Source organism: Schistocerca nitens, chromosome 1, assembly GCF_023898315.1.
Source record: "Schistocerca nitens isolate TAMUIC-IGC-003100 chromosome 1, iqSchNite1.1, whole genome shotgun sequence".
In the NCBI taxonomy this organism is placed as follows: Eukaryota; Metazoa; Arthropoda; class Insecta; order Orthoptera; family Acrididae; genus Schistocerca; species Schistocerca nitens.
Window position 1 is genome coordinate 456,715,323 of NC_064614.1, and position 21,114 is coordinate 456,736,436.

At 39.5% G+C, this 21,114-nt stretch overlaps 1 protein-coding gene across 1 annotated transcript in view; it reads right to left on the reverse strand.

The window, feature by feature from the left end:
- Window positions 1–21,114, reverse strand: part of LOC126251752 (pescadillo homolog) — a 47,572-nt gene that overhangs the window by 16,970 nt on the left and 9,488 nt on the right. Inside the window, exon 6 of the mRNA XM_049952366.1 lies at window positions 12,649–12,908. Within this exon, the coding sequence (XP_049808323.1) occupies window positions 12,649–12,908 (260 nt within the window). The remainder of the gene's footprint in view (window positions 1–12,648; window positions 12,909–21,114) is intronic.

A 21,114-nucleotide genomic window follows, 5' to 3' on the forward strand; every position in this document is an offset into this window, starting at 1 on the left:
TTCCAAGTTTAGTTTGTGTATCAATTTATCACTTAGTGCTTCTATTATATATTGTCATAGAATAGCCACACCCAAGTTCAAATCCAAAAGCAGGGTTGGCAAATGAAATACAATACTTAGCACTGAAAGTGCTTTTATTATGAACACCAATGTACAGTCAGAACAGAGCTGTCCTCCTAGATGGACAGTGCAGCTATTTATTCACACGCTGAATATTCCAGAATATTCAAGGTATTTCAAGAACCTTCCAGATATGATAAATGCTAAATATAAAATAATTAGACTGGAGGCACACAGCAGGCCAGCCAGCGACACTAACCCGTAAACTCCACCACATACCCCCACACCTTGCAGCATTGCTCCCTCTCCTGCTGAAAAACAGCAACCCAATTATTCAAAATTCTCATTAGAGCTAACTACAGCACACTAGATCTAGGTCTCATCAATAGTCCTCTGAATGGTGGACCCTTGCATTCTGCTTGTGTTTTTAGATCCTTTTTATTATGTTGAGTATTGAATGCAGCCTCTCCCATTGGTGTATGCCTTCAGTTTCTTTGAACCTCACATCAATGATCTGTACCTCTGAACAGTAACAGGGCTTCATACAGAGCGCATGGACGATGTGTCTGTGGTTTTGTTTTGATGAAGGTACATACTAGTCCACATCGTATGTGATGAATAATGATACAATATGGCCCAAAATAGCAATTTAGCAACTTTTCTGACAGTCCCACTTTCAACACAGGTGTAAAAATCCATAACAAGCCCCCTGAATTGAATCTCACTGATTGGTGCTTGGTGTTATATTGCTCTCAGTCTTTCTCCTGAGCATCCAGGATCTGTATACGAGCCAGCTGCCTTACTTCTTTGGTCCTGTTGATGAGGTGTTTTATGTAGTAATCATGAGTACTGTCTGGCTCAAATGGGAACAGCATATCCATTGTCGTTTCGGCATCATGGCTCTGGAGCAGAAAGAACATTGTGAAGACTGTGGTCTTGTTTTGCAGTGTTGCACGTGAATGTCGTGATGGACAGTATCCTAATCCAGTCTCTCTGTTTGACATCTATGTATATCAATGATAAGTGCTAAATATCAAATAATTAGACTGGAGGCATGCAGCAAGTGACACATGTGTTGTTATGATACACTCTAAGGTGGCTGGAACGTAACATAATCTAAACAGCATGATTCTGAGACTATGAGGTATTATGAACAGAGTCTTTTCCAAGTCAGCCTCATCAATGTCACTTTGCCAGTAGTGTGTGCGCAGTCCACAGTCATGAAACAATGTGTGCCTTTCAAGCTGCTAGAAAGTTATCAACGTATGGAAATGGACAGATACCTTCATAATTTTTTTCATTAGCCAGTAGTCGACACAGAAATGTCATGTGCCATCCTTCCTCTTCGAAAGGACCACAGGAGAACAGCAAGGACACTGAAGGTTCAATAATGTTATCTTGCAGCATCTGATCCACTATATGAGTGCTGGCTAATTGGTGGACAATTCCACAGCTGATGGGCCGCTTTGCCTGTCTTTTCTCCATTCTGGATTTGAAAGCATCTGAAAACTGATGCACAATGGCTACCACTCACCTATGCCACTCCTTTGTCAGGCTAATACTATTTGCAAATCAATAGTAGTTTCCTCCTTTGTGTTGTCTGTAGTGGCAGAGGAGCACAATCTTCATCTCTGGCTCTAATCTGCTCTTCCAGGACTTGTTTGGCTACCCATAAGCACATAGGTGTAAGGATGAGTTGTGTTTGTTAATGACAATTAGTGATATGAAATTATCCTTCACCACATATAATGCTCATGATTGTTGCTGGCATGTAGATTTCTTTTGTGGACCTGAGTAGCTTTTTGCAATCCACAAGAGCTTCACAGTTAAACTGAGGATCTCTACTGATGATTGGCACTCATCTTCATGATTACGAGATAAGACCACCTTCAATGGCAAACAACTGTCTTGTGTGGTGGCTGGAATAGCTTCATCAATCTGCAGCTCTGATTTTCTGCAGTTCATAGTGAGTGACTGTGGTGCCTGCCTGGAGTTCAATTTGAGAACAACATTATGGGTACATTCTGTTAAAATGACAAATTTGAAAGGCTACCTTGTGTCGTTGATAGTTATGCTTGCAATAAATGTTTGTGTCTGCTGAACATATTTCCTATTTGTGAATTCGAGCACAATCATTTCATATCACGCAACAATCTCCTTTAGATGACAATACTAAGTACGCATCATTACAGGAAAATAATTCCCGAAGTGACTAATGCCATGGGAGGCTAACGGTCGACGAGGACATTAATGAGATTTCCTGGCATCTTGGTGATTGTTGCTCACAAAGGGTTTGCATTTGTGGTTGTCTTGCTTCCAGAAGTGGCTGCTTTATGTAGTTTCCCTGAATACAGTGGCTAGGTAAGGGGCTGGTACCCTATATTAGTGCGGGGATTGACTACGGTGTGTTGGGGAGTGAATTCATATAGAGTACGCCAACTGCCTTCTGCAAGAGAGGCGCTCTGCATCGCGGTGTAGCTTGCTCGCCAGGTTTTGAGAGGGTGCGTTTCTGGATGAGGTATCGAATATATTGCTTCCCCCTACTTATACCTCCCGAGGAGATCACGAATGTAAAATTAGAGAGATTAGAGCGTGCACGGAGGCTTTCAGACAGTCGTTCTTCCCGCGAACCATACGCGACTGGAACAGGAAAGGGAGATAATGACAGTGGCACGTAAAGTGCCCTCCGCCACACACCGTTGGGTGGCTTGCGGAGTATAAATGTAGATGTAGATGTAGACTGCAATAGTCTCCGGTTGACTGGTATGAATAGAACTGTTGTGGTGGTTGACATCTAGCAATATAGGAGCCGTCAAACACTCGTCTTCTTTCCCTGCAGTGGTGTAAGTGTCCAGTGTTCCACAGTGAAAACATACCAGCAAGCTGTCCTCTGTCCTCCAATTGTCTGTTCTTCTCCAAGGTGTTATACTCAGCAGAGGAATTGGTTTACCAATACTGGTCAGATGCTGGCTTGTCATTTGACAGCTGTACCATTAAGTATGAGTTGGCCTCGTCCATTCTTCAGTTGCATTCAACTGGTAGTGCAGACTGATGCTAAAGATCGATACTCCTCTTCTCTGACATTCTCTTATTACCTTCTAATTTATACGGTTGACATTTACAGCTACTATTTCTTGCTTGCCTGGTCTGACATTTCTGGCTGATACACACTGCTCTCTCTCTCTCTCTCTCTCTCTCTCTCTCTCTCTTCACTTACTACATAGCAATGTGAGGTTGCAGTTATCATCCATAAATGCCATTAGAACCACACTGAGGAGTTGGTCTTACTTCTTTCTTTTTTTTTCCGTTGCATTTTCTTGATGTGTTGGCACCATTTGATCAATTCCTTGATTGTTGTTGTATTCTTTACCAGGGCAGCTTGGTAGATATCATTTGTGTCTCCTTTCACCGTATTTGAGATTTTGTAGGCTTCAGTCATATTCGGATTCACAATTTGCACAGGGCCAAAACATACTTTGTGCAGGACTGTGCTGTTTCTCATGGCATTAGGCAATGCTCTTAAACCGTTCCTGTGCTAAGCAGGCTTGCTGCCGATTATTATCAAATGTTTTCTTCAGTTCAGCCTAGGATGTGTCTCAGCTCTCTTTGTTGTTTTAGAACCACTGTTGGGCTGTGCTGTCAAGGTAAGTACACTTTTGCCAAATGGGCAAATCATTTCAGCCATTCCATTGATTGTTGGCCAGCATCTGCAGTGAACACTAAGGGCACAATTATGTTGCAACCTCACCACTGGCACTTCACTGCTCTCCAATCGCACCTCACTGCTTCCCGGGAGCATTGTTACATTTACGCTGCAACCTTGCTACTTGTTACCCGCTGGGAATAATTACCCTATAGCAGTTCACATAGTAGGCAGAGGGCTTGTCAACAGTGTCACCACACCACAGCCCAAATCTGAAAGTAATGTCATCAATGAAATCCAACATTTACAAGGAGATATCTCCAGTGGTGCACAGACTTTTTGAAACCATCTACAAAGTTATGTAGGCCAGGTTCCCAGGTATCACACACTGCAGCCATTCACCCTGGTGGGTCCTCCTTCGTGAGTAATCGATGAAGAAAAATTTGGAATTATGCATGATGCTGAATGACATTAAAAAAGTCAATTTATGTAGTGTGGTCATGTGGTTTAATGAATAGGATAATAGATGTACCTGCAGGAGGTTGTGGGTTCGAATCTCATCAGGTGCAGTACATTTTTAAAATTTTTAAATCTTTATCATAATGAATTTGATCATTTTTATTCAATTAATGATTTAAATGTAGTTTTTTATTTCCATTCCTTTGTTATATCATTTAACCATAATATCATATACTTCATTTGCTCTCATTTTTCTTCTTATCATTCTTTTTCCACTTGAAATCTCCATTCATGTGTTTTTAATTAATTTTACGTATTAATTGAAATTCAATTTCTTTTGCTTTATCACCCTGCTTTTTTGTCCACATTACTGAGTTCATTATATCTATTTCTCATTTTGTTCAAATTTTGTTATACTTCTTCCATTTAAATCTTCTTCTGCATTATTTAGTCTATAGTGCAAAAATCTTACAACGCTTGTATGACAATTACCATGCAAAAAAATTGCACATCTGGTAACAAAACATACAATGTTCACACCACTGCATAGTCAATATAAGTAGATTATTTGGTCTTTTGGGCAAGAATCAAATAATGGAAATCCAAGATGTAATGTAACAATATTGAAAATTCAACTCACACACGTGGAGTTGCATTGTGTGTTTGTGTGTGTGTGTATTGTTGACAAAGGCCAATGGCTGAAACCTTTAATTGTGAGAGTCTTTTTGTTGTGCCTATCTGTGACTTAGTATCTCCCCTACATGGTGAGTAGCAACTTTCCTTCTCATAATATTGTTATTTGGTTTTTTGACCGATAGATCAGAATTTTGAAATAATTGAATATTATAATAGGCTATATGTTCTTGTTGGTGTTGTAGTTGTTATGGTCTTCAGTCCAAAGACTGGCATGATGCAGCTCTCTATGCTACTCCAACCTGTGCAAGCTTCTTCATCTCCAAATAACTACTGCAATCCACATCCCTCTGAATCTGCTTACTGCATTCATCTCTTCGTCTCTCTGTATGACTCCTACCCCACACGCTTCCCTCCAGTACTAAATTGGTGATCCCTTGATGGTTAAGAATGTGTCCTACCAACTCATCCCTTCTTTTGGTCAGGTTGTACCACAAACTTCTCTTCTTCCCAATTCTACTCAGTACCTCCTCCTTAGTTATGTGATCTACCCATCTAATCTTCAGCATTCTTCTGTAGTACCACATTTCAGAAGCTTCTATTCTCTTCTTGTCTAAACTATTTATTGTCTATGTTTCACCTCCATACATGGCTACACTACATACAAAAACTTTTAGAAAGGACTTCCCGACACTAAAATCTACCACCATCAGTTATTTTGCTCCCTAAATAGCAAAACTCATCTACTACTTTAAGTGTCTCATTTCCTCATCTGATTCCCTCAGTATCACCTGATTTAATTTGACTACATTCCATTATCCTTGTTTTTCTTTTGTTGATGTTCATCTTACACCCTCCTTTCAAGATACTGTCCATTCCGTTCAACTGCTCTTCCACGTCCTTTGCCGTGTCTGACAGAATTACAATGTCACTGGCAAACCGTCAAAGTTTTTATTTCTTCTCCATGGATTTTAATTCCAACTGCAAATTTTTCTTTTGTTTCCTTTACTGCTTGCTCAATACACAGCCTGAGTAACATCAGGGATAGGCTAAAACCCTGCCTCACTCCCTTCTCAACCACTGCTTCCCTTTTGTGCCCATCAACACACTCTACAAATTGTAAATACTCTTTTGCTCCTTGTATTTTACCCCTGCCACCTTTAGAATTTGAAAGAGAGTATTCCAGTCAACATTGTCAAAAGCTTTCTCTAAGTCTACAAATGCTAAAAATGTAGGTTTGTCTTTCCTTAACCTACCTTCTATGAGAAGTTGTAGCATCAGTATTGCCTCGCGTGTTCCTACATTTCTCCGGAATCCAAACTGTTCTTCCAGAGGTTGGCTTCTACAAGTTTTTCCATTCTTCTGTAAATAATTCGTGTTAGTATTTTGCAGCTGTGACTTATTAAAGTGATAGTCAAGTAATTTTCACATCTTTCAGCAGCTGCTTTTTTGGGAACTGGGATTATTACATTCTTCTTGAAGTCTGAGGGTATTTTGCATGTCTCGTACATCTTGCTCACCAGATGGAAGAGTTTTGTCACAGCTGGCTCTCCCAAGGCTATCAGTAGCTCTAACGGAATATTGTCTGCTCCCAGGCCTTGTTTCAACCTAGGTCTTTTACTGCTTTGGCAAATTCTTCACGCAGTAGCGTATCTTCCTTCTCATCTTCGTCTATGTCCTCTTCCACTTCCATAATATTGCCCTTAAGTGCATCTCCTTGTACAGACCCTCTATATAATCCTTCTACCTGTCTTCTTTCCCTTCTTTGCTTAGGACTGGTGTTCCATCTGAGCTCTTGCTCCAAAGGCCTCTTTAATTTTCCTGTAGGCAGTATCTATCTTACCCTTAGAGATATATGCTTCTACATCCTTACATTTGTCCTCTAGCCATTCCTACTTAGCCATTTTGCACTTCCTGTCAATTTCATTTTTTAGATGAGTTCATGGTTCAGAGTAGTTTCAGGGGTAAGACAAGGCTGCAACCTGTCTCCACTGTTGTTCATATTATTTATGGATCATATGTTGAAAACAATAGACTGGCTGGGTGAGATTAAGATATGTGAACATAAAATAAGCAGTCTTGCATATGCGGATGACTTAGTTGTGATGGCAGATTCGATTGAAAGTTTGCAGAGTAATATTTCAGAGCTAGATCAGAAATGTAAGGACTATGGTATGAAGATTAGCATCTCCAAAACGAAAGTAATGTCAGTGGGAAAGAAATATAAACGGATTGAGTGCCAAATAGGAGGAACAAAGTTAGAACAGGTGGACGGTTTCAAGTACTTAGGATGCATATTCTCACAGGATGGCAACATAGTGAAAGAACTGGAAGCGAGGTGTAGCAAGGCTAATGCAGTGAGCGCTCAGCTACGATCTACTCTCTTCTGCAAGAAGGAAGTCAGTACCAAGACTAAGTTATCTGTGCACCGTTCAATCTTTCGACCAACTTTGTTGTATGGGAGCGAAAGCTGGGTGGATTCAGGTTACCTTATCAATAAGGTTGAGGTTACGGATATGAAAGTAGCTAGGATGATTGCAGGTACTAGTAGATGGGAACAATGGCAGGAGGGTGTCCACAATGAGGAAATCAAAGAAAAACTGGGAATTAACTCTATAGATGTAGCAGTCAGGGCGAACAGGCTTAGATGGTGGGGTCATGTTACACGCATGGGAGAAGCAAGGTTACCCAAGAGACTCATGGGTTCAGCAGTAGAGGGTAGGAGGAGTCGGGGCAGACCAAGGAGAAGGTACCTGGATTCGGTTAAGAATGATTTTGAAGTAATAGGTTTAACATCAGAAAAGGCACCAATGTTAGCACTGAATAGGAGATCATGAAGGAATTTTATAAGGGGGCCTATGCTCCAGACTGAACGCTGAAAGGCACAATCAGTCTTAAATGATGATGATGATGATACGTTTATATTCCCTTTCACCTGCTTCATTTACTGCATTTTTATATTTTCGCTTTTCATCGATAAATTCAATATATCTTGTGTTACGCAAGTATTTCTACTAGCCCTCATCTTTTTACCTACCTGATCCTCTGATCTCTCAAAGCTAACAATTTTTTTCCACATCAATCTCCCCTGCTCTTGGCAATCGTTCCCTAATGATCCCCCTGAAACCTTCTACAGCCCCTGGTTCTTTCAGTTTATCCATGTCCCATCTCCTTAATTTCCTGCCTTTTTGCAGTTTTTTCAGTTTCAATCTGCAGTTCATAATCAATAAATTGTGGTCAGAGTCCACATCTACCAATGGAAATGTCTTACAATTTAAAATCTGGTTTCTAAATCTCTGTCTAACCATTATATAATCAATCTGAAACCTTCCAGTGCCTCTAGATCTCTTCCATGTACACAACCTTCTCTCATGATTCTTAACCCAAGTATTAGCCGTGATTAAATTATGCCTGTACAAAATTCTACCAGGTAGCTTCCTCTTTCATTCCTTTTCCCCAGTCGATACTCACCTACTACTTTTCCCTCTCTTCCTTTACCTACTATCGAATTCCAGTCCCCCATGACTATTAAATTTTCAGCTCCCTTAAATATCTGAATAATTTCTTTTATCTCATCGAACATTTTCTCAAGCTCCTCCTCATGTGCAGAACTAGTTGGCATATAAACTTGTACTACTGTGATGGGTGTGCGCTTTGTGACAATATTGGTTACAACAATGCATTCACTACGCTGTTTGTAGTAGCTTACCTGCTTTCCTATTTTTTTATTTATTATTAAACCTATTCCTGCATTACTGTTATTTGACTTTGTATTTGTAACCCTGTAACCAGAAGTCTTGTTCCTACTGTCACTGAACTTCACTAATTCCCACTATATCTAACTTAAACATGTCCGTTTCCTTTTTCAAATTTTCTAACCTACCTGCCCGATTAAGGGATCTGACATTTCATGCTCTGATCCATAGAACGCCAGCTATGTTTCTCCTCATGATGATGTCCTCCTGAGTAGTCCCCACCCGGAGACCCAAATGGGGGACTGTTTTACCTCTAGAATATTTTACCCAAGAGGACACCATCATCATTTAACCATACAATAGAGCTGCATGCCCATGAGAAAAGTTACTGCTGTAGTTTCCCCATGCTTCCAGCCTTTTGCAGGATCAGCACAGCAAGGCTGTTTTGGTTGATGTTACACAGACTGTTGCCCCAGTAATTAATGAAAATGCTTAATTAATGAAAATGCTACTGCCCCTCTTCAGGAACCACATATTTGTCTGGCCCTTCAACAGAGACCCCTCCGTTGTGATTGCACCAACAGTATGGCTATCTATATCACTGAGACATGCAAGCCTCCCCACCATTGGCAAAGTTCGTGGTTCATGGGGGGTTTTTATAACAGATTTTATAATAAATATTATAATAGATAAATACAATTAAATTCTTTTTCACAAAAATCCTGATTGGAAAAACAATGATAGAAAGAAAACAAGAAACAAATGAAGAAGTTCATAAGGTGATTAAAATGATGTCACAGAGGAACAGAAATAAAAATTGTAGTTAAACCAATCAACTGAATAAAAATAATGATCAAAGTCATTTTGATAAGGATGTAAAAAAAAAAAAATCTGTACGGCTAGATTCGTACCCACAACCTCTTACATGTGATGCTATTATCCCATCCAATACACCACACAATCAGACAAGGTAATGCAACTTTTTTAACATTACTGAGCATCACATACAATTCTGAATATTTTTTCGTGAATTACTTGCAAACGAGGACCTACTAGGGTGAATGGCTGCAGGGTGTGATAACTGAGATCTTAACTTATATCACTGCATACTTGGTTTCAAAAAGTCGATTCCACCACAGGAGTCCTCCCCTTATTATTACAAACACTTATGTACAGCCGGAACAGAACTGTCCTGGATGGAGAGGATAACCATCTGTACAAACACAGAATATTCCAGAGTGTTGGTATTTATACAAACATTAAATATTCTGAAGTAAACAAACATTACAAATGTTAGATATTTCATAACCCTCCCAGAAATGATAAATAACAATTTGCTGGGCATTGTGTTTGGTCACCCGCACCACGCCAGCCAACGAAGCTAACCATTATGTCACACTGTTTGTGCCACGGCTCACTGCAATATGATAGTGTGGTTGCCTTTACTCTTTCCATTGCTTGCACTGTGCTCAGATCTTTAAGGTATCTTATCTCAGTTTTATATGCCTGGCACAAATGTTCCTCCCAAATTCAACAGACACCATGAAGTAAAGATGCAAAATTCTTTCTTCTTTGTGTAACGTACACAGATAAAGTACATATGCCTTGCACAATTATATACATGATTAGTTTTCAGAGTCATACCATCTCTCTTTATGCCTCAGGTTTTGTCATTTAGACGAATGAATAAACGTCCTCCATAAGCCTTGTTATTATACGTCATGCCTTTTATCTTCAGAATGAAGCAGATATATTATAGTTTGAATTAGCAAATATATATGAATGAGTGATTTTTCAGGGTGTATACGTGGTAAAGGAAAAAAAATTTTGAGTTATTCCCAGACATCCCATTTAAAATATATACTTCCTCCCCGGCAAAGATTTTTCCTTTGGAACTGTAAAACTTATCACTCCTTTGCATGGTTAATGTTTTATACACTAGCATAGAGCTTCCCAGGAAAAAAACGGGGGAGAGAAGTTTTGGAAAGACCTTTCATGTGCAGCAACATATACACTGATATTTTCATATTACAAAAGTACAAACTCGAATTTCACCAAGCACAGCACGTTAGTTTTGGGAACGTTGAAATCGAGATTGCGATGCCCTTTTGTAAGCCAATCAATCTCATGCTACATGATCTCAACAGATATTCAGAGCATAGGACACGTGATGCAAGTCAGCCAATAGCAAGGTCACTGTTACGTAGCGCAAACACACAAAGAGGGAAAGTTAATGGTTTACATTAATATACCTAGTATAGCTACAAGAACAGCTAAGCTTTCACGTATAATGTGGGTCTCAATGATTAATAAGCTAGAAGAGAAGCTAAGCTTTCACATGTAATATTGATCTATTTTGCGTGTGTTATACTAAAATATACATCACGCAAATATGCCAGAAAATTTAAAATAATGACAAATGTCTGGTCTTCTGGCCTCGAAATTCTTGTAAGTGGCTGGTCCTCAAAGTGTTCAGTTTTAAAAGCTCTGTGATTCGAGGAATTCATCCCACTTTCTCACATGTAACATAATTCATCTTGCGTAAAAAGAAATTTACTTTGAAAGTAACGCTTTTTGAACCACCATTCGCAAATACTATCCCAAGACCGATTCGATTTAGCAGTTGCCAGAAAGCGCCAGAAAACAGGCACTATTGCGCATGCGCAACTGCAGTGGCGTAGGAAGTCCGCATGTTCATATGTATAAAGCACTGAGAGAGCTTACGCCATAAAAGAAACAGGACATCAGAGGATACTCCAAAAGCATAGGAATTTCGTAAACCATACTAAAATGCTTAATTCGTCTTGAAGTGCACATTGTTTTTTTCCACATTCACAATGAAGTAGGTCCCATCTGATATTAAGCTTTGCAGTGTGGTTTTTGCGATGTAAATTTTCTTGGAGTACCGGTACTGTAATATCTCTTATTTGGTTCTTTATTATGGCATAATGACATTCATGGCAGAAAATGAAAATGTGCACTTGAAATTCAGCGAACAGTTAGAATGAGCCAATACTGTGGAACAAAACACTTTGTTTCAAATACATTGATTGCCTCAGCGGAACGGTTAATAAGTCAAATTTCTTTAGCAAACTGACAAAAATAACTTCATTGTTCTGCAAGGCGATTAATGCTTGACTGCTTAATAATTTGGAAATAAAGTCAGAAAACTGAAACTAATAATATTTTTTTGCCCTCTGTAATTATGTGAATGTATTCACTTGATAGCTCCCGGGCGCAGAAATCTGTTTTGTTTTCATTTGATGTGGGAACTTGAAACGAAAAGGAAATAGCGAAATCACTTAACGCAAACAAGGGTCGGGTGGAGACTAACCCCCTCACCACTACAACTCAGAAAACGCTGCGCATGCGCGAATCTGGCAGCTAGGGTGTGCAAGAAAATTTTTTGTTACCGTCTGGCTGCTTGCCGCTTATTGCCGATACAACTAACAGCCACATTTCAAGTAGCGGGAAGCAGGGGAGGGTACTGCTCATATGTGAGTCAACTGTGCATGCGCATGAGCCCGCTGGCAACTGGTCAAACGAACCTAATGTAAACAGTTGTGACATCACGCTCATATTTTTGCTGTTTGCAGACGCTTGGGGGTGCACAATGTTTTGTTGTTGTAAATGGCACACTTCTTTTGCTACTGAAGTTTTTTTTCTTTTCTTTTCTTTTTATCTCGTTTACATTTTACTGGTGCAGTATCATTCTCCAGTAGCAGGATACAGTAACATTCTTTGCTAGAGAATCTATTCTTACCAGTCAAAATTCCAAATTTTAAATGAAAAATTCCCGGGTTTCTCCTGGATGAAAAAATTCCTGGGTTTTTACCGGATTTTCCGGGTCGTATATATCCTGTTTTTATATACAGATAATACTGAAAGACTACCTAGAAAACAATAATTTGGGCTTCTAATTACTGTAGTATCCAAAGGCAAATTGTAGGTGTGACAATGATATGGCACAACAATTACCTTTATCACAATTTTCATATTAACGTTCTCCACAAACTGCATTTTTCATCTTGATGAGCTTTTTAGTTTCACAGCAGTAGAAACTTCCAGCTCAATACAACAATCATTAGAATGTAGGAGCTACTCTATAATTAATGCATATATTGATAAGTTGTCTACCAGATGATAACTTTGGCTTACCTTGAAATGTACTGCTTCTCCAAACTTGGTCTATCAACAATCTGATGAGTGATTGTTTCATCTGACTCATCAAATGTAGCTCCAACAAATGACAGCTTGTCCCACGAGACTTCTCCTCCGAAACAGCGAATTATGAACACCAGACGCTCACGTGGTACTTCTCGATTAATGAAGAACTTTAAACCTTCAAACAGCGATTTTAATCGTTTGATTTTTTCTGCTTCCAGTTTTGCTTGTTCCAATTTTTCAGGATCTTCAATCTGATTTGAATACAATAAAAATGTAAATCTCATAATGCAGCTTAACCACATTTTTGAGTTACAGAACATTTATATTACTCTTTTTGTGAAGTCACTTCTTAATACATAGTGAAGCACAATTTTACCATTATGTGAAATGAATTGGAATAAGATAACTTACTATAAAATTGCAGAGAAAAATGGTTCTGATTACTATCAATGTTCCACAAATTTCTGAAAACTAATTTTACACATCCCTGCCATTTGCGTTAGCAATGCTAACACAGGCTAGGACCCTGACAAGAAAGAGGCTAACAAGTATTTATGCTGCAAGTAGAAGGGACATTTAAGAACAGAACATCTATTTTTCTGCTCCACACAAGTTGTAGTATGCAACAAATGAAAATGAAAGTATTAAAAAAAAGTATTAAAATGATATTTATATTACTGAAATTTATACCCAAATTTCAGTTTCATGTAGGTAGTTACTAACTGCAGTGTTAGAACATACCATGTTTCACATGATAGGAAATACTGATTTTGTTGCTAAAAAGAAACTGACTGTCAACGATTGGATAACAACTGAGAAATAAATTTGCTGTGGTTCAATGGGAAAAATCAAGGAAAGATAGGAACACAGCAAGCTTTAAAGGTGAAATCTGGATAAGCAAGAGTAAAAAGACAATAAGATTGTGACCGACTGTGGTGTTCCTATTCTTCCTTGATTAATCTATGGTCACTGTGCACAATGGTTCCTTGTGAAACCAAAGTTGGTTAATGAGAATACTACTGTTCACTTTTAAGTGGTTTAGGGAAGGTGTGAAAAACCAGATGTCTAGATGGAAATTTGATTGATTTTTTTTTCTCGAAAAGGAATATGTTGTGTAGAGTACAGAGACATAATTAATATTTCTTTTCTGAAGTAAGTCAAAATAAAAACTGAGAGGGCACAGATAATAAAATAAAATACTACTGGATAACATTTATATCTTATGCATAAATAACAAACTTGTGTATAAGATTTGGAATAAACATTTCCTGGCTAGAGCTGGAATGTGATTTGGTTGTTCAGGTTAGTTGATTGGTTGATTTGGGGGATGGGACCAAACAGCGAGGTAATCGGTCCAATGGATTAGAGAAGGATGGAGAAGGAATTCAGTTGTGCCCTTTCAAAGGAACCATCCCAGCATTTGCCTGAAGCAATTTAGGGAAATCACGGAAAGCCTAAATCAGGATGGCCGGATGCAGGTTTGAACCGTTGTCGTCCTGAATGCATGTCCATTGTGCTAACCACTGCACCACCTTGCTTTGTGGTCATTCAGGTGCAGCCTCTCTTAACTCATTCTTATAGTGATTATAAGAAATGCACAATGTAAGCAGCAGAAATGTTGCATAGTCCGCTGCTCGTGGTCTCGCGGTAGTGTTCTCGCTTCCCGAGCACAGGGTCCAGGGTTCGATTCCCGGCGGGGTCAGGAATTTTTCCTGCCTCGAGATGACTGGGTGTTGTTGTGTCATCTTCATCATCATCATTCATTCCCATTACGGTTGGAGGAAGGCAATGGCAAACCACCTCCACTAGGACCTTGCCTAGTAAAACGGTGCGGGTCTCCCGCATCGTTCCCCTACGCTCTGTAAAGAAGCATGGGACTTCATTTCCATTTCATATCTCTAAGTTTTGCAAATGAAAAATTTCATCTCTCTTCTGAACATTCCAATTTAGGCTCCCTGAAGAAAACAGACAAGCAAGGTGTAAGCAGTCTCTTTAGTAGACCTGTTTAGGTTTCTCAGTATTTGCTTCTTGGATTACATTAACTTCCTCCCATTATAAGGCTAAAAATTGTTGGAATTGTCATGCACATTTTTTTATCTAATGAGCTCTGGTGACATTTTAAGAACAATAACTGATACTTAAGGTTTCTTCATAAGGTGTAAATGGTGTGTTTCATGATCAGTAGTTAATCAAACGCTGTCAAGGTTTCTGAAGTACAGGATAGCAGATGACACCCTCTGTCAGTTACGAATCACAAACAGTCCTCTGAATGAATTTGAAACATATGACTGGGTATCACTAAAATATCACCTACTGAGTTGCTCTTTAGTGAGCACATCCCAACTATGTGAATTCACAAAACTCAAGTAAGATAACAGTTAATCTGAAATGGGATAAATACATGTACTCAAATAAGTTTCTCATAAAGTTTTACAGACACCGTCATTTGAATGCTTAAGATGTGGACACTGCTATATGTATCTCTGCAGACCACACTTTAACAGGTGACCTGCACTTGAAGGTTGGTTTTATCACTAAAGTGCTTTGCAAAGCTGCTGCTGCTGCTGCTGTTGTTGTTGTTGTAGTCTTCAGTCCTGAGACTGGTTTGATGCAGCTCTCCATGCTACTCTATCCTGTGCAAGCTTCTTCATCTCCCAGTACCTACTGCAACCCACAGCCTTCTGAATCTGCTTAGTGTATTCATCTCTTGGTCTCCCTCTACGATTTTTACCCTCCACACTGCCCTCCAATGCTAAATTTGTGATCCCTTGATGCCTCAAAACATGTCCTACCAACCGATCCCTTCTTCTAGTCAAGTTGTGCCACAAACTTCTCTTCTCCCCAATCCTATTCAATACCTCCTCATTAGTTACGTGATCTACCCACCTTATCTTCAGCATTCTTCTGTAGCACCACATTTCGAAAGCTTCTATTCTCTTCTTGTCCAAACTGGTTATTGTCCATGTTTCACTTCCATACATGGCTACACTCCATACAAATACTTTCAGAAACGACTTCCTGACACTTAAATCTATACTCGATGTTAACAAATTTCTCTTCTTCAGAAACGATTTCCTTGCCATTGCCAGTCTACATTTTATATCCGCTCTACTTCGACCATCATCAGTTATTTTGCTCCCTAAATAGCAAAACTCCTTTACTACTTTAAGTGTCTCATTTCCTAATCTAATCCCCTCAGCATCACCTGATTTAATTTGAATACATTCCATTATCCTCGTTTTGCTTTTGTTGATGTTCATCTTATATCCTCCTATCAAGACACTGTCCATTCCGTTCAACTGTTCTTCCAAGTCCTTTGCTGTCTCTGACAGAATTACAATGTCATCGGCGAACCTCAAAGTTTTTACTTCTTCTCCATGAATTTTAATACCTACTCTGAATTTTTCTTTTGTTTCCTTTACTGCTTGCTCAATATACAGATTGAATAACATCGGGGAGAGGCTACAACCCTGTCTCACTCCTTTCCCAACTACTGCTTCCCTTTCATGCCCCTCGACTCTTGTAACTGCCATCTGGTTTCTGTACAAATTGTGAATAGCCTTTCGCTCCCTGTATTTTACCCCTGCCACCTTCAGAATTTGAAAGAGAGTATTCCAGTTAACGTTGTCAAAAACTTTCTCCAAGTCTACAAATGCTAGAAACGTAGGTTTGCCTTTTCTTAATCTTTCTTCTAAGATAAGTCGTAAGGTTAGTATTGCCTCACGTGTTCCAACATTTCTACGGAATCCAAACTGATCTTCCCCGAGGTCCGCTTCTACCAGTTTTTCCATTCGTCTGTAAAGAATTCGCATTAGTATTTTGCAGCTGTGACTTATTAAACTGATAGTTCGGTAATTTTCACATCTGTCAACACCTGCTTTCTTTGGGATTGGAATTATTATATTCTTCTTGAAGTCTGTGGGTATTTCGCCTGTCTCATACATCTTGCTCACCAGATGGTAGAGTTTTGTCATGACTGGCTCTCCCAAGGCCATCAGTAGTTCTAATGGAATGTTGTCTACTCCCGGGGCCTTGTTTCGACTCAGGTCTTTCAGTGCTCTGTCAAACTCTTCATGCAGTATCTTATCTCCCATTTCGTCTACATCTACATCCTCAAGTACATCGCCCTTGTATAAACCCTCCATATACTCCTTCCACCTTTCTGCCTTCCCTTCTTTGCTTAGAACTGGGTTGCCATCTGAGCTCTTGATATTCATACAAGTGGTTCTCTTCTCTCCAAAGGTCTCTTTAATTTTCCTGTAGGCAGTATCTATCTTACCCCTAGTGAGACAAGCCTCTACATCCTTACATTTGTCCTCTAGCCATCCCTGCTTAGCCATTTTGCACTTCCTGTCGATATCATTTTTGAGACATTTGTATTCCTTTTTGCCTGCTTCATTTACTGCATTTTTACATTTTCTCCTTTCATCAATTAAATTCAATATTTCTTCTGTTACCCAAGGATTTCTATTAGCCCTCGTCTTTTTACCTACTTGATCCTCTGCCGCCTTCACTACTTCATCCCTCAGAGCTACCCATTCTTCTTCTACTGTATTTCTTTCCCCCATTCCTGTCAATTGTTCCCTTATGCTCTCCCTGAAACTGTACAACCTCTGGTTCTTTCAATTTGTCCAGCTCCCATCTCCTTAAATTCCCACCTTTTTGCAGTTTCTTCAGTTTTAATCTACAGGTCATAACCAATAGATTGTGGTCAGAGTCGACATCTGCCCCTGGAAATGTCTTACAATTTAAAACCTGGTTCCTAAATCTCTGTCTTACCATTATATAATCTATCTGATACCTTTTAGTATCTCCAGGATTCTTCCAGGTATACAACCTTCTTTTATGATTCTTGAACCAAGTGTTAGCTATGATTAAGTTATGCTCTGTGCAAAATTCTACAAGGCGGCTTCCTCTTTCATTTCTTCCCCCCAATCCATATTCACCTACTATGTTTCCTTCTCTCCCTTTTCCTACTGACGAATTCCAGTCACCCATGACTATTAAATTTTCGTCTCCCTTCACTACCTGAATAATTTCTTTTATCTCGTCATACATTTCATCAATTTCTTCATCATCTGCAGAGCTAGTTGGCATATAAACTTGTACTACTGTAGTAGGCATGGGCTTTGCAAAGCTACATATTGGAAAATGTATGCCCCTGCTCTCCTCCAATCTGGAAAATGACTTACCCAGCCTGTTACATGGGGATCTATAGCTTACATGAGCTGGAGATCATAATGTAACTTGGAATTTTTTAAGTATAAAAATCACGTTGAAGGTGCTGCCATGCAGTCACGTTCAAACTGGTTATAAGGATGCTTGTGCAACCCAAGTTTCACTATCATCTCAGCTTTCATACAGCAGCCCAGAATTGAAATATTTGTCTCTTAGTGAGACTGTGGATTCTCCCTTCCCTATGTTTGAATTAGGAACTTTCCTGGAAGACATAACCATCTTCTACACCATGTAATTAGGGGGAAAAAAAGACTAAAATAAATAATAATAATAATAATAAAACCTTGTGTATAAAACAACTTTAAATAGGAGTTGCTAGCCTCACTTTGAACTGTGTGACAGGGTTAAACTTCTCATTACTCCAATGTCAGTAATTAAAACTAGCTGGTACCTTACTAGTTTCGGGAAGATTTTGAGACCTGAAAACTGGACAGAAGTATGTAAGCTGCCAACAGTTTGTACACCATCTTCAGCTGGCACTGAGCAATTTCTGTTGATGATATCCACATCAAAGCAGGAAACAGTTCAAAGACAACAAGTAAAAGCAGCATGAAGGCACCTCACTCAAATTTCTAAAGAAACAAATGGCATTTATTGGCTTCACTCAAACCTCATCAAGCATGTCACTTTCAACACACACCTCCTCCCAGTTTGGTACTGTCTCTGATCTCTGTATACCAATCACATGCACATTCACCAAACACCACCACCTGCCACAAAACTGAAATGCTCCTGAGCAGAATTACACAAGAGTATCCCCCTTTCAAATGTCTATAGGCTTTCCATACTGGCTAAAACAACTTTGCTAATCACTCACTCCCGACTTCATACATTCAACATTTAAATAATCACCTCCACTCCATCCAGCCTATTATTTGCCTATTATCCTCATGAGGGCTATTGTTCAACTCCCAATTTCTTGAGCACCAAACCACGCCACAAAACTGGTTTTGGTTTTCAGCTAATCAACCATAGAAGCTGAACACAAGAATTTTTACTGGCTATTTCCTGCTCCTATTCATAGCACTTCTCTGGGAGAAGCCACTTCCTGCCAAGATTTCCAGACATTTCTTTCCAACGATTGCTGTGAAACAGTGCCAACATGGGAGTCAGTTTCACAACAGTGAACAGAACGAACCGATGAATGCAGCAAGGAAATGATATTGTAACATCTCCAATATACTATCATGGTAAAATTAATTATTTTTTCTGAATCTAACAATTGTTTTGCTGATGAACATCACACAAACAGATTATCTGAACTGATATTATCTCTAGAGCAGTTATCAGTACACTGCGCTCCTGCATATGAATTATTCTTAGTTACTTTTCAACACAACCACACTTTGGGAATATTAATACAACTACCACTAAAGAGAAACTGATTCTGGCAGAAGTTATCTATATTGTGGAGGCCAGTGTCTTTAAATAAGTGGCTGTACATTCATAACTATATTGAAACAAAATTGTAGCTCACACTTATCGGAATTCACAGAGCTTGCTCAAACACGAGTGAGCCGATACCAGCAGCACAAAGGCCACACGTGAAGCTTCACTTTTGTAAGAATATCACAACAAAGTTAATCTGTGCTGGTGAGATGCAATTAATGCTCTTTGCCATGCAGGACTTGTCACAACTTGCCAGGATAGTTTGAAAATCCAGAAATAATTACATATTCTCTGAGCCAACAAATTGCCTAAATTGTGAGTTGTGATAAAGTCATCAGTGATGACAATCTCACAACACTTGAGATGTAAACAGCCTGATAATTTGAGGCAGCAAACCTGCTTTCACACTTGGGAGTGTTGAATCGCACATGCCATATGCTTTGCTCATTAACTACTTGTGTATAAGCCTCAGCAGTTTGTCACCAGCAGACATACAGGGTGTTACAAAAAGGTACGGCCAAACTTTCAGGAAACATTCCTCACACACAAATAAAGAAAATAAGTTATGGGGAAATGTGACTGGAAACACTTAATTTCCATGTTAGAGCTCATTTTAGTTTCGTCCACCTACGCTCAATGGAGCACGTTATCATGATTTCATACGGGATACTCTACCTGTGCTGCTAGAACATTTGCCTTTACAAGTACGACACAACATGTGGTTCATGCGCAATGGAGCTCCTGCACATTTCAGTCGAAGTGTTTGTACGATTCTCAACAACAGATTCGGTGACCGATGGATTGGTAGAGGTGGACCAATTTCATGGCCTCCATGCTCTCCTGACCCCAACCCTCTCGACTTTCATTTATGGGGGCATTTGAAAGCTCTTGTCTATGCAACCCCGGTACCAAATGCAGAGACTCTTCGTGCTCGTATTGTGGACGGCTGTGATACAATACGCCATTCTCCAGGACTGCATCAGCGCATCAGGGATTCCATGCGACGGAGGGTGGATGCATGTATCCTCGCTAACGGAGGACATTTTGAGCATTTCCTGTAACAAAGTGTTTGAAGTCACGCTGGTACGTTCTGTTGCTGTGTGTTTCCATTCCATGATTAATGTGATTTGAAGAGAAGTAATAAAATGAGCTCTAACATGGAAAGTAAGCGTTTCCGGACACATGTCCACATAACATATTTTCTTTCTTTGTGTGTGAGGAATGTTTCCTGAAAGTTTGGCCGTACCTCTTTGTAACACCCTGTATAGTTAAAACACAGTCTTCAAGTTAACTGTGTGACTTAAAAAGACATTACATACAATACATGCACAAGCAAAGCTTACTGTGCAATCAAGACAAAGTGGCACTTGGCACACGTCCCTCACACACTACATTTTACCAAATATTAATTCTGCTTGTAATTACACCATTCTCTACAATTTACTGAGATGGTCATCAACTCTAAACTTTACTCTGATAAATACTGTAAATTCTCTACTTTCTGCCACATTAAAATGTAACGTGGACTATTCTTCCCCTTGAGCTTGGTCCACTGATCGACTTGTCCACAGGCACCAAAGTGAAGGGATGTCTGCCCCATAAACTAAGCCTCAACTTTTACTTTGGGTTCTTTTACAGTATCCTTGCACCTGCTCCTACACTTTCCAGACCCAACTGGCTTCAGCCGCCATACTGACTGGCAATATTTGGGGCCATTGTCTGCGACTTCCCAGAAACGTACTATCTGGCCTCCTCGCACTCCACCCACCTCCTGATAGGTTCATTGAATTAAAATGCAAATATCTCAATCATAGACACGGACCATTATGC